The following is a 17,717-nucleotide window of genomic DNA, read 5'->3' on the forward strand; positions in this document are numbered from 1 at the left end:
GCTGTTTATTTTTTCTTGGTTATATTCATAATTTAAGGAGTAAGAACTTATTTGGGGTAGGTTCTGTCTAAAGAATTACACACATGGCCAGCTATCTTTACAAATATGCACTGAAGTTTGTCACATTTTATAATGAATCTGTAGTGTATAAGGTTAATGTTTATTTAAATAAATGGTAAATAATAATCACTACATGTCTTACTCCACAAGGATTCTACTACACAGACACTGAACTACAATGCGCCAAGAATGCATGTGACCTTGAGAAACACTTCAAGCAGCCTTGAAAATAGTCTAATATGAGCGACTGCTCGTCTGTGGCATACACAGCTGTTTATGTGCAAATGAATATAATCCATGCATGATACTTGTGCATAGAGATCTATCAGACATGACAATTTGCAGACAATACAATTTCTGCATCAGTGTGACTTTGAAATACAACCTCTATGATGTAGATTCGGTCACAAACAGAAAATTGTCTTTTTTTAAGTAAAACTCTTCTTGAGTGCTTAGCAGCGCAAACAGAACCTAAGGTCATATACTTTAGATTTAAATCTTCAGAGAATTAGATACATGTTTAAATATAAATTAATATTCTTAGATCGCATTTTGTGGACAAGCGCCCACATTTTAAGTTCCAAGTTTTCAAGTTTGAACATGCTATGACTGTCATGGAGACTTGCCATTGTGAAATGGCCTGATTATTCATGCACCGTCATATATCGCAGGTAGACTCGGTGACGTTGAGATCAGGGCTATGTGGGGGGTATTTCATCTGCTGCAAGCCTCCTTTTTCCTTATTCTTCACAACAGTCCTTTATGATTGGTGGTGTATGTCCGGGGCCACTGAATGAATTTGGGACTGATCAGACTTCTCCCTGATGTGAAAGATAACTAAAAATCAAAACTTCCCAAAATTCCTGTACAGATAATGACTGGAAACTTTGTTTTGCCAGTCGGTTAGGAGCATTTGAAATTCATTTTAAGAGACACAAATCAAAACTATTATAAAAAGGCCTGTTTGACTGAAGTCATAAGAACACCTGAGAATACTTGCAAGCTTTATAACCAGTTTGCCAGTTGAATATTAATAAAAAGACACAATGAAAAGGTCACTTAGTATTAAAATCCAATCACTATAGACTGAATAATGTAAGGTGGAAAGAAGATCTTTTCTGAATGTTGGTTTTTGTGTTCATTCCCAAAGTGATGTGTCAGAGGACATTTCTGTTGTAGTCCTATGGCAAGGCAAAGATAAGGGAAAGGACTTAAAGGAGATAGAAATAAAAGAAAGACAGATTCTTCTTAAGTCTTTATTATTAAAGGCATGTCCCTGATAAGGTAAACTGTCAAGTAAGACCTTGAAAAGTCTTGACTGCTTCCAGTCGGCTCTCTTCTGCTTTGTGATAGTATATTTCCATAGTTCTAGAAAGGAAACCACCGAGCATATAGACAGGAATGTTATTGGATTAGTCAGAAATATCTGCACAGACTGCTGTGGTCAGTCGGAAAGACAACCATCACTTTTCGGAGGCCCCTGCCATCCGCAGTGGTAAATGCCAGATGGTCTCCTACCTTATAGTTCGGCTGGATATGCAGTACTTCCACATGGCATTCCAGACGGCAGTGACATCACCAGAGGCATCAGACATGCCCGAAAAAAATGTACATGGCACCAAGAGGAAGTTAAAAAAAAAAGAAAGGTTTTTAAAAAAAAAAAAAAACACAACTACAGCAACTCCCCTTAAATGAGCCAGAAGAAGAACAGTCTGTGCTCACTCCTTCCTCAACCACAAATTACACCCCACATCCTTCACTTTCCATAGAAAACCCACAGAGAAGTTCATTCTTTCGCTGCTAAAGTTACTTTGTGTGTGCCTTTTCAAAGTTCTCCTCGTCCTAGTTTGTGTAAGGCTCAGAGTTGCTGCTCTTGCAAGCTGCCTGATGACCAAGTAAGGTAAAGGCCCAGCATGTATAGCAGAAGAAAATCATCCCTCTTTTTAACAAAAGCTCTCCACCCACAATAAACCGCACACCAGTCCTCTCTCTCTCTCTCTCTGTCTCTCCCTCTCTCTGCAGACACCCCTCTCTGCTTTTTGTTGCTTTTTCTTCAGTCCAATGTAATCTTTCACATATCTGCTGCTCCCATGATGCATGCTCCCCAGTGGTGATGGGCTGGGCCTATGTCATGTGTTTCATGGATACTTGTTTATGTGGACATGCCTTTTAATGAGAGAGAGAGACAGAAGGAGAATGTGAGCAAGAGAAAGAGAAGTAGATGAAGAGATAGAGCACGAGAGCTTTTTGTGCCTGTCTACATGGTAATACTTCGGCAAGCATCCAACAATCACACTGCGCTCAATGGGAAGGCCACGCTGGAGGGAGGGTGAACCCCAGTTCAGCAGCTGGGAGAGGCTGTTTTGAGTTACTACACTGACATTGCTTTAACAACACAGGCTGCTACACTGAAGCCAGTGCAATGTAATGAGTTACACCCAGTGACCAGCATATTCCAGTAACTCTGTGGGATTAGACACATAATGAGTTGTTTGCAGTTTTTGGAAAAAAAATACACACACAAGTGTCCTAAATAATTCCAAACAAACCACTGAGTCATAAAAGCAAGAACAGCTGTTGATACAAGAGTTTGCACTAAATAAAGCACTACGAAACATAGGCTAAAAAAATCGATTATAATAGAATGCATAAATGATGAAGATGCACCTAAAGCTGGGGGATTCCCTGAGGCCTACATTCACAGTTTCCTGCTAAATCCACGATGCATTATTAATGAATCATGGACATACTGTGTCCTAGCCTACAGAGTACTAATGCCAAAGAAAAACTGCGTGTTTATATACATACAGAGATTCAACAGAAGGCAGGTGCATCTGATTTTCACAGGTCCTAGATCAGCGTCATCACACTGCAGCTTGCTTCTGTTTGAGACATCAAACATCAGCACGATGGGATGTGCATAAAGGAAACCTCTGCACAAATACGTGGTTAGATCTCTCTGGTGTAGCAGGGGGATAATGGAGCAAAAAATATTGCAGTCTTTTTCTGTGCAGCTCTAAAACCTTGCGCCTAAATTATATTGTTTAAAAGGGAAAGTAATAATTTTGGGAACTAGTGTCTGAGCCTAAAACTGCTGCTTGAAATACTTCATGACTGGACATCAAACAAATAATAGACCACCCCTTACAGCATCTTTATCATTATGGAAAACATATCCATTTGTATTTTTCTATTCTACCTAAAGAGATAATGGTGATTTTCTATTAAAAAAAAGTGTGTCTAAACTTTAAGGATGTGTGGGATATCAGATATTACAAAACACATTTTTTATGATTTCAGCAGAGTGGCAGAGAGAAGAGGTGGGCATAAATTAAGATGAGTATATACCTTTAAACAGAACTGGAAGCTTTGAAACATGAGTCTTAAAACTTGTAATATGTTCAATTTAACAGAAATTAAAACATGATTGTCAAGACTGAGCAACTTGCAAGCTTAGACTCACCGCTGGGATTTATGAATTTAAATGTCATCAAGGACACTTCAATCAAGTCTTAGGTGAAGTTTGGCATTTTGAGGTGAAAGACGAAAAAACAGAGCCAAATTTAATATAAGCTAAAACGCTAGCCTCATCAATCATGCATAGATTGTGCTGTAGGTGAAAGGTGAACAAGAAGAGGTCCCAGTGGGACGGAGACGAATAGATTCAGTGATAGCCGCGAGATCAGCCCACTCTTTTCAGCTGTGCCAACACTAAACAGACACTGACAAGACAGTTACTTAACCAAGCATTTCAATAACAGCTGTAACCTCGTTTGCTGGAAGAAATGGATAATGGTTAAACCAGCTCACTCTCCCTTGAATTATGTCTTTCAACATGAGAACCACTATGTCAGCAAGCAGAGCTGAGCACTAAAGCAGTTTTTCTATCAATCAGATGTTCTTTATGAAGTAATTCGAGGGTGGGTTTTAACAAATTGAACTGCTTGATGTTGGGACTACTTCAGCACAGGTAGCAACATCAACAAGCTGCGAGCGAGCTGTTCAAAACACGTAGCACTTGCAACTGCAAGAAATGATTAAGCCAAACATGAGCGGCTTCAAAACATACCTTTTATAAAAGTTGTTGTGTGGGTGCAAACACAGCACATGCCAGTAATCCAGGCAAAAAGCTTTGAACTTCCACATCCTCACGTCAAACAGTCAAACGGTTGAACAGCTGTGGAATCCAACAACATTAAAAGGCACCATGGCACAGCAAGCAGAGGAGCAACCAGTGAATCCCAGGCATGGACGATAAATCTGTTCTCCTCTGGAGCTCCAGCTTCGCCACTGCCACTGGATGGCAGCCTGAGTGGTTTTAACCCGCCCAGAACAACCACATCACTTCTGGACCTGTCTCAGTCATCGCCAAACCCAGAAAGCCAGGCCTACGAGGAACCCTCTGGGACTGATTTGGACCAAGTATTAATGCTTGGGTTCCACCTCCCAAAAATAATCTCTATATTAGCTGCTTCAGCTCCGTTTTAACTCTTATCCAGGTCAACCGTGTGTCCTCTGTGCTGGTCCCTTCACACAGTGCGTCAGCCTTGGATCCTCAGAGACATCATGCCTGTGTCCAATGCTCTGCATCGCTCCAGCAGGCACAGGTAGTGGAATGTGTAGGAACGCAGATAGGAAGAGGAATTCCAAAACTCACTCATCTGTTTTTGACCAGCACAGACTCAACAGGAATCCTCTTCTGTCTCCTCCCGCTGCAAGAACAAACTTTCCTATGAGGCAAGAGACCGGATCTTTCTCTCACTGCTAACATGGATTCAATAATGCCATCTACTGCTCCTGTTCTCCTTCTTCCAGCTAAACCCCAAACCTTCGCTGTCCTCCTATCTCTGTCTCCTGCTCCTCATCCTCTCCCTCTTGCTCTCTCTGTCTCCCTCTCCCTGTTACAGCCGCTGCCATCCACACAGGACCTCCCAGAAATGTGCCGATTCTGGTTGCTGGGCAACACTACCGTACTACTGAAGCTTCAAATGGAAGCTTCGCAGAGCAGCCAGTGATTGGTCGGCTTTTCAGCAAGGAGGGACTGCTGCAATGTTGTATCACCACATGAGTTTATATGCATGCTTTGTTAAAATAAATATGAGCTTCGAGGTTTCTCCGATTTTTGTCAGTATAAGCAAATTCTCGTTTTATTTTTTGTTTTGTTTTTAGACCCTTCAAGGTCATAGAATCATTATAAAAACCATAAGTGTGCCTAGATTGCTGGAACAAATGCGAGATTATAGTCAATAAAATGATTCATACACTCTAAGTAAGATATGAATGGTGCATTGGCAGACCTATTCAGAAAGAACGTAGTAAAAGAAAGAATGGAATTCCTGTGCATAAAAAAGGCCAGCATATTAAACCCTCATAGATAAGTTTGTGTCTGCATTAAAACTGTGCTCATATGTGCTGCAGGTCCTTGTAGAGCTATAAGGCTTAAAACATTGCTCTCCTTTCTGGCTAAAGGGGGTTTTGCATTTGAAGAGAAGCACAGAGCTGTTCTTTCTCTGCCTGAGATGCAGTGCCACGCTGCAGTGCCACCCAGTCCCAGCAGTCATGGGAAACGGGCGTGGAAGGGCCTCTCATCAATATTCAGCCATTGTTGATGTCCAAACACACAAACACTCAAAATGCCACATATTTACACAAACAATTAAACTCACGTATGCAATTACAGACAAACAAACACGTAGAGTAATGTGCATATTTACATATTAATATACTAATTACTATAGTTAGATCTATTGGGCTGAGGAGTCAATCACCACATGACTTCTTTCACACAATATGGGCTTCATGTCTGCTTTCCCAAGCCAAGATATAGAAAGACCAGAGCAGGACAAAGGCTTTAGGGATCCTATGTGAACAGCAGGGACACTGAGGAATTAATGAATCTAAGCACCATTCATCAGGCTTTTGTCACAACTTAGGCCTCCTGATTTACACACATCTCACAGTAAAATCAGCAAAAAGTCTGTGTCTTTTCTCTGTGCTCTTCCTGTCAATTTACTTAAGCAAAAGCTGTAAGTGTAGAAGTGCGCTTACCCTCCCGTGTACATTACTGCACTCTGAATTTTAGTGGTTTCATGTCATGTGACATTTAAAGCAAATTATCAGACGATACCTAGAAATTGAGACGACAATTAAGCTGTAGTTAAAAAGCGTATATCTGCACTTAACTTCTGTTCTTCTCTTCTCAAATGGTGATGGAAACCCCTTTTAGTTGTCCCTTTCTTTTTCACGCCAGTGGTGAGTGTATGTAAAAACCTCACTGCATTGTTAGCAGAACATATTACAGTCTGTCAAGGCAAAGAAGTACGACTCTTACAACAATATAGATGGCATAATAGTTTAGTGGCTCTTATTCAAGAGCACATGACAGACTATTATTTGGGGTTTTTTAGGACAAAGAGTTGAGTAAGCGCGTATACAAGTGCAACAGGCTGTAATTTCACGAGCAGATTGACGATTGTTCAAAATTGTAAGCTTAGGCACGTCCACATGTGTGGGGAGCAAAAATGTGAGAGCAGAGAACTGTTTTGCTAACTGTGGTCAAAATGGGTGTTTTTCACTATTAAGGCTTTTACTTTAAGTTTTTACCCTGCCATGTCAAGTGCATTTTTACGCAGGTCAGAGTCAAGGGCAGTAATCAACTGCATTGCCCCAAGTTACAAAAAAATGATGTAAGCCAAACACAGCCAAAAATTGCTGGCGATAGCTCAGGAACTAGGGCAGGTCATCAGAAGGTTGGTGGTTCAATTCCTGGCTGCTCCAGTCTGCGTGCCAAAGAATCCTTGGGCATTCAGAATTGATTCAGAGTTGCGCTTGATGCATTTAGAGTGTGAATGTTAGATTGAAAGCACTTAGATGTAGAAGAAAGTGCTAGTATGAATGTGTCTGTCAGTGGCTGAAAGAGAAACATTGTATAAAAGCACTTTCATTACTCAAGTAGAGTGGAAGAGCACCAGATGAGAACAAGTCCATACACCACGGATCATACATATGGACCAATATGCTGAGCCATCTACAGTACAAGCTTTTGCAACTTCCCTTTCTAAATCCTTGGCATAAATACAGAATAGTTCCCCCACATACTTCCATACTTCTGGAAAGGCCTTCTAAAAGATTCTCTAAAAGAGTGTGTTTTTAGGGGATTTTTTGCTCATTCACCCAGAAGACCATTTGGAAGACCATTTGTGAGGTCAGACAGCAACGTTGGCTGAGTGGGCTTGGCTCACAATCTCAGTTCTGGTTTATCCTAAAGATATTCAGTGGGGTATAGGTAAGGGGTCTGTGCAGACCAGTCAAGTTCTTGCAAATCAAACTCATTCAAACATGCCTTTATGGACTTAACTGTGTCCCATTGCACAAAGTAAAGCTGAAACAGAAAAGGGTCTTAACCCCATATAGTAACCACAAAGCTACAAACACAGAATTGTCAAAAGATGTCTTGATGAATGGAAGTATTAAGACTTCCCTTTACTGGAAGTAAGCGACACACCCCAAACCCAGAAAACCAACCCCATAGTGTTATTCTTCCTCCACCAAACTGTACAGTTGTCACAAAGCAGTCAGGCAAGTAACATTCTTCTGATATTTGCCAAAACTCAGACTGACCCATCAGACTGCAAGATAGAGAAGTCTGATTCATCACTCCACAGAACACGTTTCCACTGCTCCAGAGTGCAGTGGTGGTGTGCTTTGCATCGACTATTGAATGCTTTACGTCACAAGGCTTCAGCTGCTTGAGCTTGGACGCCCGTTACATGAAGGCCCAGGGACAATTTCTGCGGTGATGTTAATGGCAGAGGAAGCTTGGAGCTCTGCCGTTATCGAGTCAGCAGAGTTTTGGCGGCCGCGCTCTTTAACTTTACATTTTTTGCAACTTCATGACCAAGTTGCTGTGGTTGCTAAAGACTTTCCACTTACAGCTGATCATGGAATATCTAAGAGGGAAGAAATTTATGAACTGACGTATTGCAATGATCGCATCCTATTACAGTACCACGCTCAAATTTAGTCAGCTCTTTAGAACGAGCTTCACAAATATAAAGCCAAATTGCATGGCTAGGTGCTTGATTTTATACACCTGTGGCAATAGGACTGAAATCACGTGAATTCAAAGATTAAATTATGTGTGCCAACACTTTTGTCCGTATAGTGCATGTAAAATAAAAAAAAATAAATAAATAAATAACTATATAACTATATATATATATCTCTATATATCTATATCTCTATATATCTATATCTATATCTCTATATATCTATATCTATATCTCTATATATCTATATCTATATCTCTATATATCTATATCTATATCTCTATATATCTATATCTATATATATATCTATATCTATATATCTATATATCTATATATATATACATATTCCAAATCTTTCATGACTGAAATCCTCAGCGCACTGCAGGTGGATCAATACCAGCCCACACTCTGAGATCAAAAAGGCTATAAAATACCTGTTCAACCATCAGTCTGAATACATGCCCTCATTTGAAAGGCCTTGTGACAGGTTTTGTCTCCACTGTGCTGCTGAATTAAACTAGTATAGTGATAAATGATGATACTGAGCACTACAGCCACAGGACCCCACTTCTCCCCCATGACTGCCACACTCAATCACTGATGAGGTTGCTTAAAGACTCCATGATGAGGGGAAAAAATATGGGGAAAGATGGTGGTTGCCTTTGCCAGTAGGAACCTGATAGGATGATGGCCTTTACCAAAACCATGCCAGGCCTTATAACATCAGGAAAAAGCTAGATAAGCATGCATTATGATGACATAATTATACCCATCATTTCATTAAGTACACAGTCGATCCTGAGCTTTTGATTTATTTCTGTGTGAAGGACAGTCTGTCTGAATGAATATGTTAGAAAAGTTCACCCCCTGGTGGCAAATTTGGGTAACTTTCATATTTTAAAGGCTTAGAAGCCACAAAAGCTGATGTAATCGGAGCAATGAGGAGACCGACAAGTTTGCCGATTCACTCAAGAATACATAAACAAATAAAACACCATGGAAGTTATTTCTTCCTAATTCATACCACATCACATAAGCAGGGCATCACTTAGATCTCCAGTGGCCAACTTCAATACTCTTCACAAAAGGATCCATTTTTAAATCACTACAAATGTATTTTTTATAAATAGCAGCATAAAATTTAAGAGTGTGTCATGCAGCTTTTCTTCCTCATCTGTTTGGGATGCTGACGTCCTGAGCCCAGCAAGTTAATTTCATTACAAGCAAAATGGAGACACAAAAGTTAAAGTGTCCAACTAGCATGACAGCTTATACTACAGGGCAGATAATCTTACATTAAAGTTACAGCACAGTTTGCATGTGCACAAGCTCCTGTATCACAGATTGTACAGTACAGCTGCTCAGCTGTCAGCCTGAAAGCAGCCATGCAGAGCATTAGTTGGATGGTGAAAAAAAGGACAGAAGCAGAGGCGAAAGAGGGTGGGGAAGCAAAACCTAGAAGAATGAAAGAGAAACAGAGGATGAGCCATACTGACTGTAAATTCACTCCTCCAGTTTTTGTTTCGCATTGAAGCAGGAAAATCCAGACACAGTCATAAAGCAAAGCAAAGACAAAGAGAAGAAAAATAAAAACAAAGTGGGGGAAATACTTTGTGGCTTCTGGAGGAGGATCTCACAGCTTTTAGTCTCTCTCAGCCGTCCTGAAGCTGTGTTATAACCTTTGGGCTGGTAACAGAACTGCTATAGTATATGCACTTGTCCAGGATTTGTGAATGCAGGTACACTGCTTTGAAATGTTTAATATCCCTGATAGGATTAGCATGTCTTGTATGAAACAATGTAAGGCAGCATGAGCCACTTGGTAGGCACTGTGCAGAAAAGGCTTTAAGTGTGACAGTTACACCTTTTTTTCCCAATTATGAACAGAAAACCATGAAAGTCTCAATCAAAATGAAAAGACAACAGTAGTCAGTGATCTCTTGGTTTCGTTGTTATTATGTAACATTGTTGCAGACAAACACATCCGCATATCCATTTTTATTTTCGCCAAAGGAACAAAATGTTCTGGAGATGCATCCTTTTTTAAAGCACCCAACTCTCCTCCGTGCTGAGGCTTCTGACGGTGCCATTGGCAAAGGCAGAGGCTTATTATGGGCTGTTTCAAACCACAAATGCATCAGCACTAGCTACTCCCCTGAGGAAACTTCAACTCACTGAGATGTGCCCCTGAGAGCCCCACAGCTCCCACTGGTTTGATCATCCTCACACATGGCTGACACAGCTCCAGCTGCAAACTCAGCCACTATCTCAGTGCCAGTCGACAGATGTCCAGCTGCTGACGTTTTAGTGTGCAAATGACAGCCTTTGAGCTGATTGAGCACGGCCAAGTTTGTGCTATTTCGGCAAAAACCAAAATGCTACTGTACTGCTGGTACATTACTGACTTGATGTTGAAGTACACTATGCACCTGCACCTTCAAGCGAGGTATTCGTTTTCATATATTCTGTGTAGTTTTCTGCCAAAAACAATGCTGATGGGGTAAGAAGGGGAATTATAAGGTGTAAATATCCTGCCATCTGTCAAAAATTAAGGACTGATGAGAACGCAATTGATCGACAAATACATTATATATTTAAGTCCTTGAGTAAATTAAGAATTGCCATGAGGCACTCTAGACACAGACAAAAGAACAAAGGGCTTTCATGAAGACAGGTTTGTACATACAAAGAGCATGTGCTTTAACAAGTGACTCACTTCCTGCTTTTAAGCATTATGCCCCATCAGCTGATGCCATGTGAACTGACAGCATGCTCTCTCGTGCCTTGTGCTGGCAATGCATTATATGCAGTTGTTGTCTTATGCAATAGCTCCATGTATCTCACAGTTCCTGTCTACAGCAGAGGCATATTCAGAGCAGTGCTGGCAGTTGTCTTTGAGCTTGAGCCTCTGACAGCAAAGTGTGCTGGGTCTGCAGACTGAGAGAGCACGCAAAGTGGAGGAATGTGGCGTCACTGCCTTACCCCCTTGGTGACGCATTCTCTTTTTCATCAGCATTGGCGTCACTTGATCAGGGGGCAATGCATTTAGAGCATCTCTTCTAGTAACAGGGATTGGCAATCCTGTTAAAAATTAATTCACTCCACAAATGCCCTCTAAGAATGCATGGCTCATCTCAACGAAAGATAAAGCCAGTTGATGCTTATTACCTGCCTTGTCCATGAAATGTTGTATATTCGGTGCACTGCAGAATATATGAGAAAGTGATTCTGAATTCCAAAAAATAATCCATGCAGAAAGATCACACCTTCTGGATGTGAATGTTATGGACAATAGGATTGCCAGTTCAATTGATTTTGCACACATCTCGACTCCAACACATGCATTTCTTTATGATTTATAAAAACAAAAATAGTCTATTATTAAAAAGCAACAACTCTTTTTGTGCACACGCTAAATAAATAAGTACTGAATAATGTGGCTGCTCAGCATTTCTGGTGCAAAGTGACTACTGATTTATGTAGTCACTAATCCCTCAAAACAACTCGTGTTGGTGTGAATATAATGTAGAGTAAATGATTACCTTCTGAAAATGCCTGAATTATTCCTCTTTAAGCTTTCCTTGCAAGAATAGTATATATACAGGAGCCAAAAGCAATGCACGCTGTTCCACTGTACTCAACTGAACAAATTACACTTTGTGTATGATGGTGTATTCAGCTCAAGATAACCTCTACATCCCTTTAGGGCAGGAAAGTCTTTGGTGGAACCCAGGACATCATCATCCTTTTGGCATTCGGAATTCCAGAGTGAGATGGGGGGCTGCCAAATACGATGAAATGACATTTACAACACAACATGCTTGTCCAACTCCAGCTCCTCATTAAAGGAGTATTGAACAGACATTGTGATCCTCAGTTTGTTTGACAGACACAAAAGTCACAAGCATTAGTGTCAGTCATCAGTACATCTTCTCAGTCTCCAGACAACAATAACCACAATTTGCACAACACTTTCACTTTCCTGCTGTCTGCTCCTCACCCAGGTCATGTGACAGTCTTTGGTTAAAGATTTTACTTGGATTAGAGCTGAGAGGGAATGAGGATGAAAGAAATAAGCGACCATCTCTGAACACAACTGCTTAATATGCAACAACAAAAACCAGAAATGCAATTCAAAGTTAAGCATAAAATTACAAAATTGTAATTATGAAAGAAAATCTCAGGAGTGTCCATATTTACTAATACGGGCTGAACAGAAACAAGGCAGAGATTAAATCTATTAAATGGCAGTGCCAGATTGCCTGTGAAAGACTCAGCAGAGACCCATGAAGGTCTCATATTCATTAAGATGACGGATACCCATGTATGGTATTAAATCCTGACATGACAGGGTAATACAGCTCAGCGTTATGCATCAGTTAGTAAGTACATGTGTGAAGTTCAAGTACATGGTTACACTCAAAGGGTTGTAAGGAAATCAGAGGGTCTACAGTGATGCAGCAAAGACACGCTTTAAGAGGGAAAACAAACCTGAAGGTCCCTCTGCAGAGAAATAAGGCAGCGAAATGCTTATTCAGCTGATGTGTTTATGTGCTAGACAGCAGAAGAGCACATGTAAAAAAAAATGTGGAGCGCAACAACAACAATAATACTATTATTTAGCTTCAAAAACACATGAGAGAATTTTGTCTCTCTTTCATTACAGTAGAATTCACACATAATTTACTGAAGCAGAAATGCAAGCTTTCCACACAGACCGTAGGACTCATCGCCATCCCAAAAATAACAGCTTAGACCCAGCCGCATTTTACACACACACACACACACACACACACACGCAATGCCACATACACATATACACTATACAAAGCACACACAAGAACACACTGACACCCTCAAATATACAGCAGAAGCTGTGAGGAACTCATGTGCCCAGTACGAGCTGTCACAGCATCATCCAGAAATGAGTCATGTTTCCCAGCCACCAGAGGCTCTAAAACCATTATTCACATGACTCTGTTGTGCTTTCTGTTATAATGGCAGACTCAAAATACCAAACAACACATAGGTTTTATCAATTTACATGAAGACACATGGTATTAACTCATCTTGCTGAAATCTGAGAATGTCATTCAAAGAAACGTATGGTCCAACTCGCCGCCCCTCCTCAGGAGAGACGTTGTTTACGATGAAGGCTCAGGAAGGGAACACGAGAGGACGAAGCAAGGTCCGGATGCCATAGGTGACTCAGCATGGACACCAGAGAGGTAGACACCCCGTATTCCACCGCCACCCACTCAACTGCTGTCTCTATGAATGGGAGCTGCATCAGTGCCGCCCAGGCAGGCGAGCCCGCCTGTCTGGCTATCCTGTCTGCATTCGCACAGAACATGTTACTCACATGTCGTAGAGCCGGTAACCCATGGCGGAGCCCGGTCTGCTTGAATGGGACCCGGGGTCTCTTGTTCTCCTGGGGTCTGTGCTGCTCACCACGGCGCGCCAAACACTTGGTTTGTCCATCCTGTATGCTGGTCAACGGGACTCGACGGTGGGACAGCGTGCGCACACGGGCTCACTCACATTCACACTCCCTCTCCCTCCCAGTCACAAACACGAGCTGCCAGAGAGCAGTGCGTGTGATGTAACAAGGAGCATCCAAGAGGCTGGCAGCTGGTGGGGGGCTAAGGGAGATGGGGCTGATGGTGGAAGAGGAGGTGTGGGGTGGGGTCTTGTAGAGCTCTAAAGGAGATGTCTCGTGGTAAGCCTCTCTTCCTCTTTTTCTTCTTCTTCTTCTTCTTTTGTGTGATTACTAATTCTTTACTGATATCAATGCCACGGGTGACTTCCACATTTAAAGGAAAGCAAGAAGACACTACCTCCTGGAGAGCTACTGGGAGATTTACTGGGATTTTATTGGATCTCATAAACAGAGAGGAGCCTCTGCGTACACCTCTCTCCACCCTCTTATCTGCTCTCAGTAGTACAGTCCTCAGCAGGGCTATATGATTGGCTCCTTGGTCTCCATAGAAACAGGAGGATGTGTCAGAGGTAGGGCTCATTATCATGCCTTCTCTCTCTTCCCTCCCTCCCATTTTGTTTTCACTCCCTCTCTCATTTACCATTTCTCTTCTTCTCACATACCCAACCCCTGTTCCCTCCCTCGGCATCTTTCTCTCCACTGGAATCAATGCACTTTTCTCTGTAGTGTCTTTCAAAACACACAGGGCTTTTCAGTCTAATGAGGAGTGGCGCAAGCAGGTAAAGATGCAGCATGGCTCCAGTTAATTATGTCTGCATAAAAAATAGTTCTTTCATAGTTTTTAAAATAAGGCAGAAAAGAGATCAGTTCATGGATATATGGCACATAATCATCTGGAAGGGAAAAAAAAAAAAAAAAGGTAAATAAGTTACAAATCATATTACTGCAGTTCATAACTTCGCAATCTCTGACACACCAAGTTGGGTATTAGAAACAACATGGCTTGCACAGATATTGCATCATGTGCAAGTAATTCCAAAACCAGACAGGAAGTGTGAACTAACAAGCAGAAATACAGTTATATTATGGAGAAAACTGAAGTTTTGGTTGCAAAAATGCATCAAAACAACCACAAGATGTACATGATGTACAGAGTGTCTTATTATAGCCACAATGTACCATGCCCTTAGGAAATAGATGTTAGTGTTGTTGACTTGACACCCTCACAAGGTAACAGCATCCAAAGCGAGACTGTAGGCAGGGAGGATAGTGTGTATGAAGAACAACTCTCATTGGGACTTTATAAGGCTACACACACACACACACACACACACACACACACACACAAACGGCAGAATATAGACTGAACCACAAGCCTTGGGTTTCTAAGTCAAAGAAGAATGTGTTTCATCATCAAACTTAACCTCACTTCAATCCAGTGTCAAATTAGTGCAACCACTATATTTTTGTTAATGAACATGTGCAGTGGTTAAAGATGTACAGCACGTCCATTATCTAAATTGCAGTCACACAAGCTGTGTATGCTGTAATTATTAAGAAAAGTGCAGATTTCTCAATTTCTGGCATAATGTCTTGAATTTGCGATTTATGAGCATGTGCATGGAAATCAAGTAATGTTAATCACAGTCAATTAACACAGTCACAGTCACTGATCAGTTCATACCACAATAAGGAAAACAAGACTCCCAAACAATGAATGACAAGAGTGTCAAATGTTCCTGGGTCATGGCTTGCAATGTGAGATTTAAAATTTAAGATTTAAATTTATATGTACCAAAGGAGACAAGCCTTAGTATAACGACTATGCCACAGTTTTGCTGTATACATCTTGTCACTTCCCAACATTGACAGCGATGGCAACCAGTTGAGTGTATAAGTAATAAGAGCATTCATTTTAATAACCTCAGCACATGCTTCTGATTTTCATCCAGGGCTCTGATGTTAGCATTGATATTAGTTCTACTTAACATTTTGCTAAATGTATTGAATATTGTACCATCTAACTCACACACTTAGTCGTTTTTACCGAATTTCCCAGAGGAACCCACCCGAGGGATTAATAAAGTTCTATCTTATCTTATCTTTTATTGTTGCAGTTTTGAACACAGCTGATGTTAAATCTAACATTGGATTGATTGTGTATTTGTTATTAGAATGAGGGGATGTTGCTCATCTACCTGACAAAGACTGGCTGGAAGATTCCAGGTGCTCAACTGTTCGGGGCCTTTTTTGTTGTATTTTTAAAATGTATAACTTTTTTTTCCATTTCTAACTCCAAATACAGAGCTGTAACGTAAAATGTGCATTTATTAATTTTTTAACCTATCATAAAAATAATAAAACAAATATTTTAGAGATCTGTTAAAAACTTGATTAAAACTAAATATGAAAGAAAATTAAATAAACTGAATTCTGGTTTATACCCAAATTTGAGCCAGCACAGTGGACTTCAGAAATTAATCAAGTATAACATTCAACCACTAAACCTGTAATTTAACATATAAAAAATTATGTGCTTTACTGTTTTGTAAAACAGTACATTTTAAAATTAATGGATAACAATTATTAAACAATTATTTTTAACATTATAATCATAATTTTCATTAAAGAGTGTGAGCATTACAAAAACACAAAAAGTGATGTGGGTAATTAACAATACTGTTGATTGGGCAGCTGCGGCATAAACCTTACATTGGATTGGTGGTCTAACAAATTTGATAAGCTGCTAAGATGTTATATAGATCAATACTATGTATATACTGTTTATTCAGCCATGTACATCAATAAGGATACTGTAAACATGTTTTGGTTTTTTTGCGCATTTAACCAGCACTAAGTACTAGTAGCAGTGGGCACCCAGAAACCTACTCCAAAATTAACGTAGTGTGTTTCTGCTGCATTCCCATTTCATGTAAATTACAAAACTTTCTTGTCCAGTAGTCCATGCTGTCTTTTACTAAGCTGTGCAATTCTCAATATCCCCCTTTTGGGTTGCTCTTTCATGATATCAGATGTTCTGCTAGGTGTTTGGTCCATTTCCTTTATATCATTTTCAACTAAATACATTGTTTGATAATGCTTACACTCTGTTTTCATTCTCAAAAAAAGAGTTGTAATACATGTCTAGAGTAGCGACAGTGAAAATCCAGAACAACTGGCATATAATTTAAACATAGTCAGTGTAGGTGTTTGTGGGCATGGATGACAAAAAGATACTTGGTGGTTGGAGGTTGATGGGGACGATGGTAAGTTCCATTCTGTTAAACAGCAAACCAAGACCAGAGATTTAGTAGTCAGAGCACATACAGACCGAGGAGCAAAGTGGCGAGAAAGATGTTCTTTAAACCTGACAAATAACATTAAATTCATGGTTACCATATTCAGCACAAAGGAAAGAGGTTTTCAGGCCTTCACAACGAGACTGAATTACAAGTGCTGAGGTTGATATTTCAGTTGCAATCCTATTTTATTGCCAGGTGTACCTTTGCACACATTAAGATGTGCTTTTGTACGACCTTTATGTACGATGTTGAATTTTCAGCCATAGACAGTACGCAGGATATTATGCAGAAGGCATGCACACAAAACCAGACACAAAGAACACCAATATAAAATAGGTAAACAGACAAGATATGAACACACAGGCTTTTATGCAGGTCTGTCTTCTTCAAGGGGGGAGCCAGACACATTTGCTAAATGTTACGAAGGCAAGGGAAGATGGAGATAGAGATGGTCACAGGACTGTCTTAGTGGATCATAAACAGCAAAGGAAAAAAACAAATCAAAAGGAGCTGACCGAGTGTGCCTCATGTTCTTGCATGAAAGCTGAAAATAATTTAATTGACGGAAAATTAATCAGCACCGTTTATGCACAAACCTAAAAATCATTAGGTCCACATTCTTAACAGCACATATTGATTGATTTGTTTTTTAAACTGTACCGACACTTGATGGAATAAATTTGTAGTCTGACCAAAATGTCATTTGAAGATTAAACCTCTTATACTAATTGTGATTGACTTTTTTTCCTCCTGTTGTTTAATAGTTCAACAGTTTAGACAAATAATCACAATCATCACTATGTACACTTCATCACTGATAATAACCATTAAGCTTCATCTTACACTAAAAATGTCTACTGCTGTACA

General features: G+C 40.3%; 1 protein-coding gene across 4 annotated transcripts in view; it reads right to left on the reverse strand.

The window, feature by feature from the left end:
• LOC134618083 (IQ motif and SEC7 domain-containing protein 1-like) overlaps positions 1 to 17,717 on the reverse strand; it is a 96,971-nt gene that overhangs the window by 38,382 nt on the left and 40,872 nt on the right. Inside the window, exon 1 of one of the 4 annotated variants that reach the window (XM_063463325.1) lies at positions 13,471 to 13,707. The exons of 2 other annotated variants lie outside the window; for them this stretch is intronic. In XM_063463325.1, the coding sequence (XP_063319395.1) occupies positions 13,471 to 13,589 (119 nt within the window). In that variant the 5' untranslated portion in view covers positions 13,590 to 13,707. Of the gene's footprint in view, positions 1 to 4,129; positions 4,491 to 13,470; positions 13,708 to 17,717 lie in introns of those variants that run through there. One more of the 4 variants, XM_063463326.1, reaches the window with a different exon arrangement.

The sequence above is a fragment of the Pelmatolapia mariae genome, linkage group LG20, assembly GCF_036321145.2.
Source record: "Pelmatolapia mariae isolate MD_Pm_ZW linkage group LG20, Pm_UMD_F_2, whole genome shotgun sequence".
NCBI lineage: Eukaryota > Metazoa > Chordata > Actinopteri > Cichliformes > Cichlidae > Pelmatolapia > Pelmatolapia mariae.